A 15,324-nucleotide genomic window follows, 5' to 3' on the forward strand; every position below is an offset into this window, starting at 1 on the left:
GAACACGTAGCAACAGAGTATTGAACATGTTTTGCCAGTCACTGGGGCGTTAGCTGCTGTTCTAGCATGGGATAGTGTGTGAACTGCATACAGCAGGGGGCGAGCTTTACAAGTGCAGTACTTGTAGAGCGAAGGTAATCCAAGCACAGCTTTGTGGCCATCTGTTTGATTTTCATATGCCCCAGTTATATCTTGAATTGGATTGCGTTGGCACAAATTCTTGAGAGTATCAGAAGTAGGTCACCTTGTATCAGTTCTGGCTTCTGATTGGCTGGGCTGAGGAAGGCTGTATCTAGTGAGCCGCTCACCCCAGTTTGATACATTCAGTTCTGGCCTGTTTTTGATGATGAGAAAAGTTCTGTGCCAAACATGCAAAAAGTTTATAATCAGTGTGTTTGCTTTGGTCAGGGTTACGCCTCTGTCCAGTACTGCACTTCAGCACATGTGTGTGTTTCTGTAGATGTATTTCTTTCTTTTGATTTAAAAGGCTCAGTCACAGTCACTAGCTCATGATGTCTCCATCTTCTTGTTTAACTTCTTGAACTTCATTTGAACAGATTAAGAGAATTGACAGTTGTCAAGCTAGATTAGTATATCAGTGTGTTTAATCAGTGCTTTAAAATCCATTTTCTGTTCGCTTTAACGTTTTTACTGTTCCAGCTGTTGAATGTGCAGAGAATCTTATGATTCTTCACCAGCTTCAGCGCTACAGATGAACCTGTGAATCCTGCTTCCTTTACTGCAGCTCGACCATTGGAGTAACGTACAGCACAGGGCGTGGTAAACAACTTTAGCGTTGATATATAAAATACATGCAAAGAGAAGATGGATTTTAACCCTTGATTAGCACAGCTTTTTAGGGCTGTCATGAATTGAAAGTTGTTTTTGGAATAGCAACCTAACCATCTACAAATAAAAATTTAGAAAGATCAATGATCCTTCAACGATATTGAACTTGAAAGAGACACCCGGTCAAAATGTTCACCATTGAATTTACTTTGATTCTTTTAGCATTTCCAGCTTTAAAATCTCAGTCGTGCTGATAGTAACAAATTCGTTAATTATAACATGACATTCTGCAGCATTGCTGCGTACTGTCCCGGGTGCATAGTCTTGCTGTCTCTCCTGTTGATCGACGTGCAGTAACGAGTATAGGTTTTAATTGTGACCTGCTGACCCATTGGGAGATGGTGCGTCAGTTGAAACTTCCTGATAAAATACTTTCTTTTTATTCTTGAAATTTGTCGCTGTTTTCAAAGCTCTCATTGTAGTGAGCTGCTCAATAATTGCATTTTCCATTGAGTAGAAATGGTCCGAGTAATCCCGTTTTATAATTGCAGCTGACTCCCTCGTTAGTAGCTCTTCCTCTCACACTTTTTAAAGTGACACCACGCCACTATTCTCTCCCCAGTCTAATTACATGAGCCTTCAGTGTCATTCGATCACTCTGAATTTGGAAATTATGTGAAATATCAACAGCACTAAAAAAGCTGTGTTTCTATTTAAAAACGTGAATTCATAAGGGAGTAAGGGAAGCATTCTCTTTTTTGCTTATGTGATAACTTTCAATTCTTTGTTTCTGACCAGCTGAAAAAAACTGAGGTGTTTTCAGTTGATTATATTAAATCTCTAAAAACAAAACAAAGACCCAAGGTTCTGAAAATCAAACCTACAATAGTCTTAGTAATGCCGTGTTTCCACCTGCCTCTGGGACTGACTCTTCATTTCCATCAGCAACAGATCCATTTCAATGTCTGCTTGGCTGTCTGCCTGTGTCTGTCTGTCAGCCCCAGTTAGGATTTTAGGCTGGCAGAACTCCATCTCTCCACACTGATGGTGGAAGTGACATAACGTGCGATGCTATAGAGAGGCGGGCTTTAAATCTCTTGACTATAGAAAAAGAAACAGGCTGTGATTATATTATACAGTCCGGGGAATACTGGAAGCTGGTGAATTAATTCATAAATAGCAGCTATACAGCATCGTGATGCATGCAGGTTTGACTTGTGTGTCATGTGTCCGGTTGCAGAGTGGATTGTGGACTGCAGGTGCAAGCTGCCCCAGTTTGATACTGGGAACAGGATGAGATTGAGTGTCCAGCACTGGATTCATAGTGCAGATGGAAACGTGGCATTAGTATCATTTAATTTTGTCCTTGTAAAAATGTATTTAAAATAGTTTATATTAACAGTTTAAATGATGCCAGCATTGAGAACCACCATAGTTTAGATAAAGCGAAGTGCTGAAAGTTATCGCATTAAACAGACTTCACAAGCTGCTGCACAATTAAAACAAATACTCTGAAAGGTGAGTGGTTTATTATCAGCACTGAGTAATAACCAGCAAAAAAGTTGAATTCTATAACATGCAGATCTTAACTAGATGGCTAGCATTGATTTTGCTGTGAGTGGCGTAGCAGCCATCTTAGTTTTGAGTAAAGAATACAGAATAGCGAGTTCTTAACTTCTTTCTTTCTTAAACCTTCACCTAGAGGCATTCTTTACAGCAGCTAAATATTCTTTGAGTCCCTCTCTTCCTCTCTTCTCTCTCCCTCCCTCTCTTTTCTCTGTTTCAGATAGTTACAAACAAAAGCATATTCCCAAACCTTCAGAACGAGGTATCTCATCTGTTTGATCATTCTGCCTTTGTCTGTCAGTAGCCTGTGACTACTTTTAAATGCAATATTTGATTATTGGAATTCTTTTTTTTTTTTTTTACTTCAATTACAATTAAAGGACTTCAAACAAAGAATTGTATTAGCGCATCTTACCATGAAATGTCTAGCTGATGGCGAAGTTTGACTCATTTGACAGCAATGCGTGGATCAGATTTCAGCAATGTCTAGAGAACAGCTGATCCCATCGTGATGAGTCATTGGGAATATTGGAGTGTGGGGCAGTATGGATGCACCAGGCAGTTTAGTTCTCCCTGCCTGCCTGGCCACTTTGTTAGGACCTGTGTGTCTGCCTGATGGACAAGGCATCACCATGCAGTAGTTTTGCATTCACGGGTGTACAAATAAGAGGCATGGAAATAAAATTCCACAAGTGGAAACTTCGTTTTATTTTTTTTACTTCTGATCAGTGAACAGGCAAAACCAGAAGGATCTGTTTATTCCAGGGAATATTCTGTTGAAACGTGTTAAAGAACTTCTGGAAAACGGGATTAAAATACATTTCTATTTTAAAGTCATCTTCTGGTAAGATGAGCAGTGTGGATTACGCTGCATTTCAAAATAAGACTTACTATACCGATTGGTTTTGCTTGAAGTCCTTTAATGGAATTGGTCATTCTAACGAATGGGAAAGCTTTGCTCAGCTTTATCACTGAACCCTGTGTTGCTTTTACTGTTTCCTCCATAGGTGAGAGGCTGTGTGCAGCAGGGCTGCCCTCATTGATCTCAGTGCTCAGTCACACAGTGCAGTGAGAGACTGTGCAGCAGGGTTCCCCCTCACTGATCTCAGTGCTCAGTCACACAGTGCAGTGAGAGACTGCAGCAGGGTTCCCCCTCACTGATCTCAGTGCTCAGTCACACAGTGCAATGAGAGACTGCAGCAGGGTTCCCCCTCATTGATCTCAGTGCTCAGTCACACAGTGCAGTGAGAGGCTGTGCAGCAGGGCTGCCCTCATTGATCTCAGTGCTCAGTCACACAGTGCAGTGAGAGGCTGTGCAGCAGGGTTCCCCCTCATTGATCTCAGTGCTCAATCACACAGTGCAGTGAGAGGCTGTGCAGCAGGGTTCCCCCTCATTGATCTCAGTGCTCAATCACACAGTGCAGTGAGAGGCTGTGTGCAGCAGGGCTGCCTCTGATTGATCTCAGCTTTGTCTCGTTCTGTGTTCGTGAGATGGTAGCAGGACTGCTGGTTTTGTACAGATCATTTCGTTTTCGTCTCGCATGAAAAGCATGAAGTGCAGATTAATGGTTTACCAGCTTTCCTGTACTGCCTTTCACACTTGCTTCTCTCCCATGGTGTGAAGTTAAAGGTGTGACTCGGGGTTTTCTAAACACGTTTTCATGGCTGATATCCACAGTGACAGGGAATGAGAGGTGACCGAATGCATGTAGCACGGTGAAGTTTTACAAACCCGCTTATCCAATAGTTAAAAAACACGATATTGAGAGTATCAGAATCTGGTGCTGTAAAGAGATCCCTGTCTGTCTTCATATACGTGCATTGCACCTGCATTTACCACTGTTTAATCCAGTTGTGGTCAAACTTGGTTAATCTGAATGTATGTTTTTGCATGTACATGTAAGGGATGCATCTGGCTTTGATACTGGCAGCTATAGTCTTGTATTTATAACTGACAGTTAAAAACAATTCAATATAATTAAAAGTATGAGACTAGAAGGTTCCCATGTGAGTGAGGAGCTGTTCAGTGATTGTTCTGAATAGAAACGCTGGCGTACAGAACGCTGCAGTGGTAACAGCTTCGTGTTTTTATTACACGATGCTGTTAACAGACATAAGTCACGTCCCCATTGAAAACTATTTGCAGCAGCTGCACTTATTATATGGCTGAGAGTGTAGATCTCACTGTCGGAGTGTCAATGACAAAGCACTTGAAACATTCAGACTACAGCAGCTTCTATAGGAACAGATTCCGCATTTCATTACTGGAAGTTATTTTGATTTAATGGCTTCTGATATGTTTAAGTGTTTAGTGGCTCCTCTAGTGAAGAGTGTACGTTCTCTTGCACTTTGTATGAAATGCCCTGCGCTTGATCAGAGGAAGCTACTGAACACTGATAAACACACAGTATAGTACACCATGTATTGAAAATAAATTCTGTTAGTGAACACTATTGGAATCCATTCAATACCTCGTACTGTATCTGAGCACTACAGCGTGTCTTTAATGCTGATTTAGACCTTTTCGATCCTTCTTAAAATGCGTAGTGATACTAAAAGGTTTTGGCTGTGCTCTGCTGCCTGTTCACTTCCTTCCTGTGTTACAGGTTAACAGATTCCCACAATTCAACAGAACTCAGTGGGGTGTTATTGTAACAGATAAACGTTTTTTTTAAACCCTTGGTTATTACACGTTTAACCCTGGAAATGTCCATTTCCCATTCCTGCCATGTGTTTCCCAGCACAGGAACACCGCCCTGCACTCCTCCTTTCTCAAGTATCGTTACTCGACCTGGGATTCAAAGCTCCCCTTGGTTAGGTATATTATTGACATGACAGGAGCTTGAACAATCAGGCCCCTGCTCCATCGAATTCTCAAAAAACAGTTCTTCAGCCCCCTCTGTTTCCCCTGTTATAGTTTTGTCCTACCTCGTAAAAAGAAATCATTTCAGTTTGTTTGAAGGGGTTCAGGTAGTAAAATGGTCCCGTGAATCTGACCTGCATTGGATGTTTAGGGATCACGTGTGGGTTTTATTAACCCTTTGCGGTCCTGTGTTGGACCAAGTCCCACATTACAATTTTTCCTTTCCGGTCATCAAAAAGACCAAGTACAGGTCCCTAGTAGTTTTTTCGGGGGGGGTGGGGGTGGGGGGGAACAAACCCCAAAAAACCCCAAAAAACCCCAAAAAACCCAGAGGCTGATCTGAGCAATACGTGTAGTTCCTTCACCACGGACATAAACAAACAAGAGAGCTGCTTCCACATCCAGCGCTCAAAGAAAACCACGGACATTTGCCAAGCTTTTTGAGGTGTTATAGTAATAAAGTAATGACTTGGATCGCATTATTGTGGAGTTTGTTGATAAAACGAGTGATGAGGAGATGATTTATCAGTGTGCATGACTATGAAGAGAGATGTGATAAATACAGCGAGCAAGGCTTGGGGCTGGAGATGCAGTACTGAGTGTCCTGTTCCTATACAGCGCCTTTTAAACCTGTTTTACTGAGAATAAAATTACTTTTAAACAGCGAGTAAAATAAACCGCTCTTGTGAAAATAAATTGAACCTGACGCGTCTGACAGGCGCTAAATAAATGGACCGCAAAGGGTTAAAGAAGCCAACCTGTATTTCATTTTAAATGTAGTATTTTTTATGAATGGGTGAATCTGGTATTGTAGTTTGCATGCCCTGCTTCCCGGTGTTGTGTGTGTTCTTCCTCGCTCACGCCTGCCCTGTTCAAGCATGGCACTGGCTCCATGTTTAAGGGAAGCAGCTGGTTTGGTTAGTGACAGGAAATGACACGTTGAAGTGAAACACTAACTGAAAGCAAACAGATTTCTTTAAGTTGGTCTAATATTACATGTTGCGTTTAAAGTAAACACTGTTTCCAACCAGCTGCTCCTGTAATGACTGGCATGCAGCCTGTGACATGGGTCACCCACTTATCTGGTTTGTGAATCACTGGGATCCTTCAAGAGCTGACTAGACAAAGTTTGAGATCAATCAGCTGCTGTGAACCATTTGTGGGCCGAGTTGCCTCCCCTCGTTCATGCATTGTCTTCTGTAGAGATCTGTATTGCGAACAGCATGTGAGGTTTGATGGTATTTGATTGGCTGGAATGTCTGGTGGAGGTGACTGTCCATGTTGTGTGTGTGTGACGTCTTGTTTTGCTCACCAGTCTGTGGGAAACGCTACAAGAACCGCCCCGGGCTGAGCTATCACTACGCACACTCCCACCTGGCAGACGAGGAGGGGGAGGATCGAGAGGATCCGGAGCCACGCGCCCCCATCCGCCCCCGATCCGAGGAGCAGAAATGTGAGTCCAGCATTTTCTCACTGCAAGAGCACCGTTAGAAATACGCACAGCAGAGTCTCGCTAATGCAAACAGACTGGAATACAAACCGTTTCACGAAATCTGTTCATGCGGCATTCACTGCCAGCTCTCCTGAGGTTTAATGTTGTAATAATAATCAAGCAGCAATTAATAGGGTTGTAACAATACACTGATCTCATGATGCAATGCATGTCGTGATATGATATGTATACATGGGCTGACCTTGATTGGCATAAGAAGATCAAACGGTCATTTTAATGATGGGTTGTTCTGTTAAAAGAACAGTTTCATGAGACAGGGAGAGGAGGTATTCAAGAACCACTTGATGAAGTACTGTTAGCTATGTTGTGCTTTTGGTCTTGTATTACAATGTAAATGATACCGACCTCTTTATATGATATATTTACTTACACCCCTAGCAGTTTATGATGTTTATAAATAAGTGTCAAAGCTACAGACCATGAGATTTCAAACCATTATATCTTCTGATCTGAAACGTTGAGATGCTGAGAATGTATCTTATGTAACTCCCCTCCCCTTCATGTCCCTAACGAGCCATCACAATTAGCACGAACAGTGTTATTCCTGGCTGCCTTTTCTTCAGCTGGGAAAATGTTTTGGTTCTTTGCTTGTAGTTTATTCTTCAATTTGAAACCCTGAAACCTACAGGAAGAAACAGTTTGTTTTGATCTTTAGCATCATACATGAAAAACTGTTTAGCCTGGATTAAAGGCTGACAAGAGCCTAAAAAGAACAAAAGTCTGTAACTTGCAAACATTTTGAACGTAACGAATGGATTCCTTGTGTAAAGTGATGTGGGTTGTAAACAGTGTACCTGTCCGCTCTGATTTCTGCTCACAGCTAAAAAAGGGCCTGATGGCTTGGCGCTGCCCAACAACTACTGCGACTTCTGTCTGGGAGACTCCAAAGTGAACCACAAGACGGGCCAGGCTGAGGGGCTGGTGTCCTGCTCGGACTGCGGCCGCTCAGGTGCAGATCCCCCCTGCTGTCTGATTTCTCTCTTTCAACAGCCCTCAACTTTATGATATAATCAGTGTTTTTTTTTATTGCAGTTGACCAAATACTGTGTGTTTTATTTATGTATATTTATTTATTTTTCAAATGTGCCTTTTGTTCACCTGAGTGTATAATTCTACCGCGCTTCCTAACTGTGCCGTAATTTATCATGCACACACAGCTGCGGGCAAACACCTTGCATCACTGAGAATTTTAGGATTGAGCCAAAAAAAAAAAAAAAAAAAAACCTGAACATAGTTGAGATTTTATTTAACATCATGCAATCAAAGAAAATGATATTACCAAAGTCTGCCGTAATAGTAGTACGGTATTTCATGTTAGATTTCTAAATGCAGTTTTTATATTTGTCAGTTTTTCATTCAGTATGTGGGACACTACAGTGCGGTATGTAGTTCAATATTCAGCAGGTTTCATTCGACGTGGAAACAATTCTATAGGGTGATGAAAAGCCTTTGGACAGAGCTGTGTGTTTTTTTTTTTAAAGTCTGGACAGGGTAACTTCTCGTCCCCAACAGTTTAAAAAAAGAAAAAAGAAAAAAGTTGTGACTAAAGGGGATAGGCTATGTTTGTGTTTTTTGATTGAGTTCAGGAGCTGCACTTCAGTTCTAGTTGCCTGCCATACATATATGTAATATAGGCCAGATCAAAGTGTCTTTATATTATATTAGCGCCATTTAGGCACAGCATTGTATTGCCAGTAAAACAAAAAGAAACTTGATCCAAAGTAGCTGACCACTAGATGGCGCTGGCTCTTACTGATATAAAGACACTTTGTTACGTGTGTGTGGCAGTGAACTAGAAGAAGAAAGTAACAGACTGCTCAAAAGCTTGAGTTACAGGATTAAAAAAAGCACGAGGAGCGGGAGAAAAATAATAGGAATGTAATTTGTAGCTGCTTTAGTTTTGAAGTGTCTTTTTAGTTTGAAATTGTTAAAGAAACTTAACAACTTTAAACAGGAAATAAAGTGTAGTCCAGTACCCAGTTTGATTAGGTTAGCTCAGTTTGTGCGTGTGTTTGTAACTCTGCCCGACGTCTCTCCTGCGTCTCTCTCAGGACACCCCTCCTGTCTCCAGTTCACTCCGGTCATGATGGCTGCGGTGAAAACCTATCGCTGGCAGTGCATTGAGTGCAAGTGCTGCAACATCTGCGGCACCTCGGAGAACGATGTGAGTCCGCTGGAGCCTGCCCCCAGCCTGCCTTCAATCCTTTAACACCCGAGAGAGCCTGTCATCTGTTACAACCTGCTAATCGCCTTCTTCACACCAGCTGTGGAGAATATCAGTGCCAAGCGCTGTGTGTCACCTTGTGGATCATTTCTTACCCGAACATTGCGTTTCCTGCAGTGCCTGGGGTTAGGGGTGCAACGGCGCACCCCTGTGTCACGATACAATCCGTATCGAGATATGCAGAAAACAGTGGGCCACCTATAAAATGCACCAATTCTTCATTCAAGGACACTTGGTAACTCCAGTGAGCTTTGTAGTGCTTTTGGCCCTGTATCACAATTTAAACGCTACATACCTCCACTCTGATGTGATCTGTTCTGATTCATCAGTGCCTGATGAATGGTTACCCCACAGGAGTTTCAGTGCCTAACCTGCTCTTTCTGTTTCAGGACAAGCTGCTGTTTTGTGATGACTGTGATCGTGGATACCACATGTACTGTCTACAGCCGGCCATGTCAGAACCCCCTGAAGGTGAGGTTCTTTGTGTGACTGGTCGTGGAGACCACGTGTACCGTCCAAGTCTTTTCCAGGTACACCTGTGGTCTCGTCATCAGAAAGTCACAGCTGTCTGATGGAGAGCTCATCAGGGTAGCTCTTTTGATTTGGTCAGTTTTTACAAATGTTTTGCAGTCCGTGGTCCCAAATGATCTCTGCTTCCAGCCCCGCTCTCCACTGGGATGAATGTGCTGTATTGTAAACCTGTTCACTCAAAACGTGCTTAAAAGCATGAGAATCCCAATTCCAAGACTTGAAATCTGTTCAAGGGAATTGCACTTAAAATGAGACCCTAAAAAAAACCCAACCTGCTATTTTCAAAATGAAGAAATCATGTGATAGATGTGAAGTGAGGCTGGTGGTCTTGGGTGCTTTATATTAATATGTTGTTTCATTATTTTTTTTATTAGGAAGTTGGAGTTGTCATCTGTGTCTGGATTTATTGAAAGACAAAGCGTCCATATACCAGAACCCTGATGGCACTCCATGAGACAACCGCCTCCTTCGATCCTTTCCCACGGGCTCACGAGACAGACCCCACCCTACAGTAGATACATGGACCCCTCTCAACCCCCTCCCTCCCTCCCTCCCTCAAGACAGACCCCACCCTACAGTAGATACATGGACCCCTCTCAACCTCCTCCCTCCCTCCCTCAAGACAGACCCCACCCTACAGAAGATACCTGGACCCCTCTCAACCCCCTCCCTCCCTCCCAGACCCCACCCTACAGAAGATACCTGGACCCCTCTCAACCCCCTCCCTCCCTCCCTCGAGACAGACCCCACCCTACAGAAGATACATGGACCCCTCTCAACCCCCTCCCTCCCTCCCTCGAGACAGACCCCACCCTACAGAAGATACATGGACCCCTCTCAACCCCCTCCCTCCCTCCCTTGAGACAGACCCCACCCTACAGAAGATACATGGACCCCTCTCAACCCCCTCCCTCCCTCCCTCAGAAGACAGACCCCACCCTACAGAAGATACATGGACCCCTCTCAACCCCCTCCCTCCCTCCCTCGAGACAGACCCCACCCTACAGAAGATACATGGACCCCTCTCAACCCCCTCCCTCCCTCCCTCAAGACAGACCCCACCCTACAGAAGATACATGGACCCCTCTCAACCCCCTCCCTCCCTCCTTTGAGACAGACCCCACCCTACAGAAGATACCTGGACCCCTCTGCCGGAGACGCGGTGTGATCACGGTGCAGCCACTGGAAGAATGTACCCGGTACACAGAGGGACACGTGTTCATATACTGTAGCTTTGACATGAATTTAGAAATTACTGTAGCGTAGATTTCAAAATGAATTTAGAAATACTAAAAGAAACAGAATCAATTCAAGGACAAACGTTTTGACCGGAAGTCTTTTTAAATGTTTTCAAAAGACACAGAGAGAGACTACGAGTCCAGATGTTTGTCAGTTTAATTTATTACATTCCTTTTAGTATTTCTAAGTTCAGCACTATTGAATGTTTAATGGTTATGAACGATTCCAAAATGAGATACGGTTTTATATATATATATATATATATATATATATATATATATATATATATATATATATATATATATATATATATATAAAATACAGTTGTAGTCAAAGTTTACATAAACAATGGAAACTTTATAATTTCTACAAATCTCTTGAAAACAAATAGTTGTAGGAAAAGTTTTGCTTTTGTGTATGAAGAAAAAAGACAGGTCTACAATTATTTATTTCAGCAATTGTTTTTTACAAAACACCAAAAATGCTAATTCAAAAGTATTCATACCTTGACGAGGAAAATGAAATTAATAGCTAGTTGAGGAACCTTTAGCAATAATAGCCTTGTTTAAACGATTAGGATATTTGTCTGAGCTTTTGGCATGATTCTTCAACCCAAAATTATTCCAGTTCATTCAGATTCCGAGGACTTCTATTGTGCACAGACTTCTTCAACGCATCCCAAAGATTCTCAGTGGGATTTAGATCGGGGCTTTGACTAGACCATTCCAGAACCTTGATTTTATTCTTCTTAACCATTCTGCAGTAGATTCTGATGTGTGCTTTGGATCGTTGTTGTGTTGGAACGTCCAGTTGCTCTTTAAACCAAGTTCTGTAGCGGAGGGTTTCAGATGATTGGCTAATATCTTTTGGTAAGCAATGGAACCCATTTTAACATGTATTGGAACTAAATTTCCTGTGCCATTGGAAGAAAAGCAGCCCCATAGAAGGATATTACCACCTCCGTGCTTGACAGTAGGTATGGTGTTCTTTTCTTTGTACGCCTCACCAGACTTCTCCAAACGTAACGACTATCAACGTGACCAAATAGCTCGGGTTTTGTTTCATCACTCCACAAAACCTTTGACCAGAACTCATATCCATCATTCAAATGCTGTTTTGCAAACTTTAAGCGATTGTCCTTGTGACGTTTTCCTAAGAGTGGCTTTTTCCTTGGCCTCCGAGCATTGAGACCTTCACCATGCAATACTGGACCTGTGGTTGAAATGGAAACCCCAGTCCAATTCACTTTGAATATCTTTGGCAGTCAATCTCGGATTCTTATTAACCTTCCTCACAATTCTTCTGCTTGTTCTTGGTGAAAGAACCTTCTTTCTTCCAGACCGAGGCAGCGTTGTGACAGTACCATGAGTCTTGTACGTCTAGATAATAAAAACAATAGTTGAGATTGGGATACTCCGATGCTTGGAAATCATCTTGTATCCTTCTCCAGCTTTATGACAATAAATCATTTTCTGCCTAAGGTCTTCAGATAGCTCTTTACTTTTTCCCATATTGTGTTATTGGTAATGACAGCAATCCTCCTATGCCTAAACCTTTAATACTCTCCAAGAATGTTCACCTACAATCCAGCATTTCCTAGACTTTTCTAAAATTAGGTTCTGCATTATCATATTGCAATATCTAGCACCTTGTAGACAATACTGTCGTAGCATCAAATAATAAATGATCTTTATTTTTGTATAGCGCCTTTCATAGTGGAGCACCATCACAAAGCGCTTTACAGGAGACGAGACTAGGATGTCTGAACCGTGCATCAGCTGCAGCCTGTTTCTTTAGCCACTGCGCCACACAGACTCTCCTACACTTTGAATTTGCATTTTTGGAGTTTTGCAAAAAAAAAAAAAAATTGCTAAAATTAATAAATGTAGACATCTGTTACTTGTAACTTCACAAAAGCAAAACTTTAGCTAAAAGATTTTTCATAAAATTTCTAGAAGTGATCAAATTTCCATTGGGGTATGTAAACTTTTGACTACAGCTGTGTGTTATATATATATATATATATATATATATATATATATATATATATATATATATATATATATATATATATATATATATATATATATAAAAATTCACTCTGCAGCACCTGATATGAAAAAGATACTCTATGCTAGTTCTCAGCACTTGTTGTATAATTAATCAAAATTGTTATGCTGATATTGCCAAGATCATCAATTATCTTAACTTTTTAAACATTTTTTTAGATACTCTGTAAAAACTGAAACTTTAACCCTTTTCTTGCCTCTTATTAGCAGCAGCCTTGCAAAGTTATTTTCACATTGGCAGACGGGCAGTGAGTTTTTAATTACTTTCTGCTGGTATCTGAGTACGAAGGCTGTTTGGTTTCGTACCTTCAATATGATCACATGTTCGGCTTATTATAAAAGGTATCTTATAAAAAAAACAAGTACATATTTGGGTGTTTTTTCCAGTTTTACAGACGGTGGTATTTGTAAAAGATTAAAATGACGGAACTCTAAGGGGGGCAGGTGTGCTAGTGAGGAAAGAGAATCCTTGGTATCACTTTTGATTTCAGCAGCCATGTCTGGTCGGTCTTGCATTCTGCAGTTTGAAACGAACAAAAACAAACTGGAGAGAGATTCATAATGCCTTCAGTGAAATCTGATATATACGTGTAACCTCTTTGTAGATTACGCTGCTAAACAGTTTTTTTGTGCCGTGTGAGTGTTGCTAGGAACGAGTCCTCTGTGCAGAGCCCTGCTTTCCACTTGGCTCGGTCTGCTGTGTCTTGCTGTACTGATCTCGGCTGTTTGGCTGCGGTGTTCGCGAATGCAATGGACGCTGCCCATTCACCAGCAACAGCATAACCAACTATACAGTAAGAGTGAGCATTCATAAGACACGTGTTATACATTGCTAACTGTACGTCCAGTCATCGTTCTGAAACAATCTTCTCATTATCAAGCAGGGCAGGTTCTTGTACCTGTGTTAACTTGCTGCATCAGATCAGGCTGTCTGTTTTTTAAGAGATCGCACTGCTTTATTTCTATAGGATTTGCTCTGTCATGATATTTAAGTGTATCTTTAGGGAAGCCTTGTACATTAGGAAAGCCTTTACAATGACGCGAGCCTGTCCACCACTGTGTAGTGACGACTGAAGGATGAATGGAGTGTATTTTGAACCAGTAAGCGCTGAAGCACGGGACTAGCTGTTGCTTACCCCTCTGATTGGATTCCCCTGAGGTCAGTTCCCTCATTGTTGTGCAGTGTTAGGGTTGAAAGCTCGGCGCTGTCAGTGAATTAGCAAGGGCCTGGATCTTAGTCATGTAGTTATGGGGTTTCTGCCCATGAAGGGCCAGTATTAAGCAGGTAGCTTAATACTAGAGGTAGGAATTTCAGAAGAACATCTCAGACACTGACAATGACTTGAATGCTAGTCCAAGGCGAAACTTGAGTTCTTGATTTGAAGAGGCTGCAGAACAAACAGCCACTCAACATGCCGAGTTAAGGGCAAGGCAGTAAAGCAGTGAGCCAGCGGGGTTGTGAGGAGGGGGGAGTGGCCTGTCGTGATTGTGCAGATCCACCTTTCGTGCGCGACGTGGTCGTGTCCGCTGCATTCTGGCAGTTCAGTCAGGTTGTGCTGAAGAGTTTGACTTTTTAGTGCTGGGACAAGTATTGGAACATGTTCGGTTTTGCTCATATAACAGCATTTAAAAAGGCAAAGAAAAGCAATGCATACACGATGTCCAAAACAAATAAGCCCCATTGCACTTTACAGAACAGTGTTTCTCTCCATTAATAGCTCATTTGATGGAGTAGTTGGTTTATTTATTTTTTTAATGTAATATTGAAAAAATCATCAATCATTTTTTGGCTTACCCGCTAATTCCAGATTGAAGGTAACATTTTGAATTGTCTGTAGAAGTCCAGTGTTCACCCCGCACTGTAGCTTGTGCTCATGTATATAATGAGAGGGTGGTAGCAATGCAGCCGTCACCAGTGAGGTTTTCTTGCCCTGCAAGCTGCTGATTCGATTGACCCCACAGCACACAAGCTGGAAAAGGTGCCTAGGAATGAAAAGTCGTCTTTATTTATATATGTGTTGCTCCCCAGTATTGTTGTTTTCAGATCAGACCCCATACAGAATGCCAGTGCACTCCAAGTGAAGTGGATGGGATTGTTTCATTCGTTTTGGTGCCTTTGGTATTCTAAGCCATGTCCTTGTCTACGTTTTGTTAGATATTTCTTTTTTTTAAAGGTGCTGTTTTTAAAATCCATGCCCCCTGCATTGAGTGTAGTGTTTAAAGGTGCCCTTGTTTGTTTTTTTACAGAAGGAATGTGAGGGGATTGTGTTGATTTTGCTTTCCTTCCCGAGCCACAGGGCGAGTGTATTAAACCTGCTTGGGGTGTTTGCCCCTCACATGTGGCTTATCTAGCCGATACAGAGTGCCAGCACAAAAGCAAACACTCGCGGAACACCGTGACTCCGTGAAATAATGTTTCCTTTAGGGGGCGCTGTTAAAGATAACTATACAAGAAAGGCCACACAGGCAGGAAACATATCTGGGCTTTGACTGTCCTCGCGGCTGCATGATCGCCTCCCTTTTCTGGAGG

The 15,324-nt window shown here is 42.0% G+C and overlaps 1 protein-coding gene across 1 annotated transcript; it reads left to right on the top strand.

Annotated features, from left to right (window-relative positions):
* Positions 1-2,481: 2,481 nt before the first annotated feature.
* On the top strand, positions 2,482-10,402 carry LOC121310016 (zinc finger protein ubi-d4-like; the record flags this gene model as incomplete). The annotated part of the gene is made up of 6 exons (XM_041243196.1): positions 2,482-2,617; positions 6,534-6,671; positions 7,552-7,680; positions 8,783-8,895; positions 9,345-9,426; positions 9,861-10,402. Coding segments are annotated over 6 exons (678 nt in total), but the record flags the coding sequence as incomplete, so codon positions are not given.
* Positions 10,403-15,324: the final 4,922 nt, after the last annotated feature.

Source organism: Polyodon spathula, unplaced genomic scaffold (genome assembly GCF_017654505.1).
Source record: "Polyodon spathula isolate WHYD16114869_AA unplaced genomic scaffold, ASM1765450v1 scaffolds_1667, whole genome shotgun sequence".
Lineage (NCBI taxonomy): Eukaryota > Metazoa > Chordata > Actinopteri > Acipenseriformes > Polyodontidae > Polyodon > Polyodon spathula.